Raw genomic sequence first — 1,561 nt, 5'->3', positions numbered from 1 at the left:
AGTTTCGCTGTTAGGTTCAGATTTTTTCTTTTTTTTTTTTTTTTTTTTGCTTTAGGTTCAGATTTATTTTTGCTGAATTTTTTTATTAGTTTTAAACCTCTAAGGTAAGCTTATAGAACCAGTTACGAATATGAAATGTAACTATTACATTGAGTTTGAAATAGTAGCTAAAATGATAATTGCAAATGAGGATCGATATTCCAATTCATTTTATGTTATAGGGAAACTGTAAGAGAAAGAATTGTATATGACTGTCCACAGTGATTGAATCGACTGAAGCTAAACTAAACGAGTCTCAAAAAATTTTTAAAAATTAAATTTATTTTGTAACCTCTGCCCTTGAAGTTTGCTTGTACTTTAAATATTCTTCCGTACCTATTTGTCTGTATTTCCCTCTTTCTTCTTTATATCTATATATGTAATTCAATTTAAACTGTTTTTCCTTTTTTAAATTTTGTTCGTTTTTGATAATTCTCAATTTTACCTAGGGAAGGCTGTTTACATTTTCAAGATTTATTTTAAATGAACGTTCACGTTATTTGGTCCGTCATAATAGTGACTTTGAGTTATTAAGAATGCTAGGGAATATACGTGTGGGAAGAAAAGTTAAAAATAAATTGTGATTGTCGTCCTTTTGTAATAATGACAATAAATGGACAGTTAACATAGTAGGCTAAATGCTGTGGCAATACAGCATGAGAAATAAAATACAGAATAAAAGTGGTCGCACTATCCAAGAATTGGAGAGATTCATAATAAGACTGGGATATATCATGAGGCGAATATAGTTGAGAAAATTAGAAGTACGATAATAATAATAATCTCAACCTGAATTTTGCCTGAGATGGTCATAATGGTTAATTATCTTTTTCTCTGTGTGGGATGAATTTAGCCACTAATAATGGTACAAAGCCTAAATACAGAGGGTTGACCATTTGCTTTTGCCTGGGAAAACACAATGAATAATTATCTTCTCTGGGTGTTTGGTAACGAAGGCTGGAAGGACGTCATGGAAAATCCTTTAAAAAGACACAAAGCAGGCAGTAATGGAGGTTGAAATGAGATACAATCCCAAATATGCACTTCAAGGATAATTATACACTTAAAGTGTGAATATATATATGAATTAAAAAACAGCGAGGCAATTGAATCGAGATTAGAATGTGTAGGTAGTGGGTTTGTGAAAGGTTAAAAATACAGTAGTTGATAGAACAGTATAACAAGATTGATTGATTGATTGTTTGTCTGTTATCTGGCCTCAATCTTCCCGTGTCACTGACGCTATCAGTAAAGACAAGAGGAAAGGAACAAAGGTATGGGAGATAGACAAGAGGAGAGGAGCAAGGGTGAGGAGATAGACAAGTGGAAAGGAACAAGGGTATGGGAGACAGACGAAAGGAAAGGAACAAGGGTACAGGAGATAGACAAGAGAAAAGGAACAAGGGTATGGGAGATAGACAAGAGGAAAGGAACAAGAGTATGGGAGATAGACAAAAGAAAAGGAACAAGGGCACAGGAGATAGACAAGAGGAAAAGAACAAGGGTATGGGAAATAGACAAG

The 1,561-nt window shown here is 33.6% G+C and overlaps 1 protein-coding gene across 1 annotated transcript in view; it reads left to right on the top strand.

Annotated features, from left to right (window-relative positions):
- Nucleotides 1-1,380: 1,380 nt before the first annotated feature.
- Nucleotides 1,381-1,561, top strand: part of LOC136833847 (nuclear speckle splicing regulatory protein 1-like) — a 423-nt gene continuing 242 nt past the window's right edge. Inside the window, exon 1 of the mRNA XM_067096148.1 lies at nt 1,381-1,561. This exon is cut by the window's right edge and continues 242 nt beyond it. Within this exon, the coding sequence (XP_066952249.1) occupies nt 1,381-1,561 (181 nt within the window).

The sequence above is a fragment of the Macrobrachium rosenbergii genome, chromosome 52, assembly GCF_040412425.1.
Source record: "Macrobrachium rosenbergii isolate ZJJX-2024 chromosome 52, ASM4041242v1, whole genome shotgun sequence".
Taxonomy (NCBI): Eukaryota; Metazoa; Arthropoda; class Malacostraca; order Decapoda; family Palaemonidae; genus Macrobrachium; species Macrobrachium rosenbergii.
The sequence above is the reverse complement of the archived record's forward strand: the minus strand, read 5'-3'. Positions and strand labels throughout refer to the sequence as shown.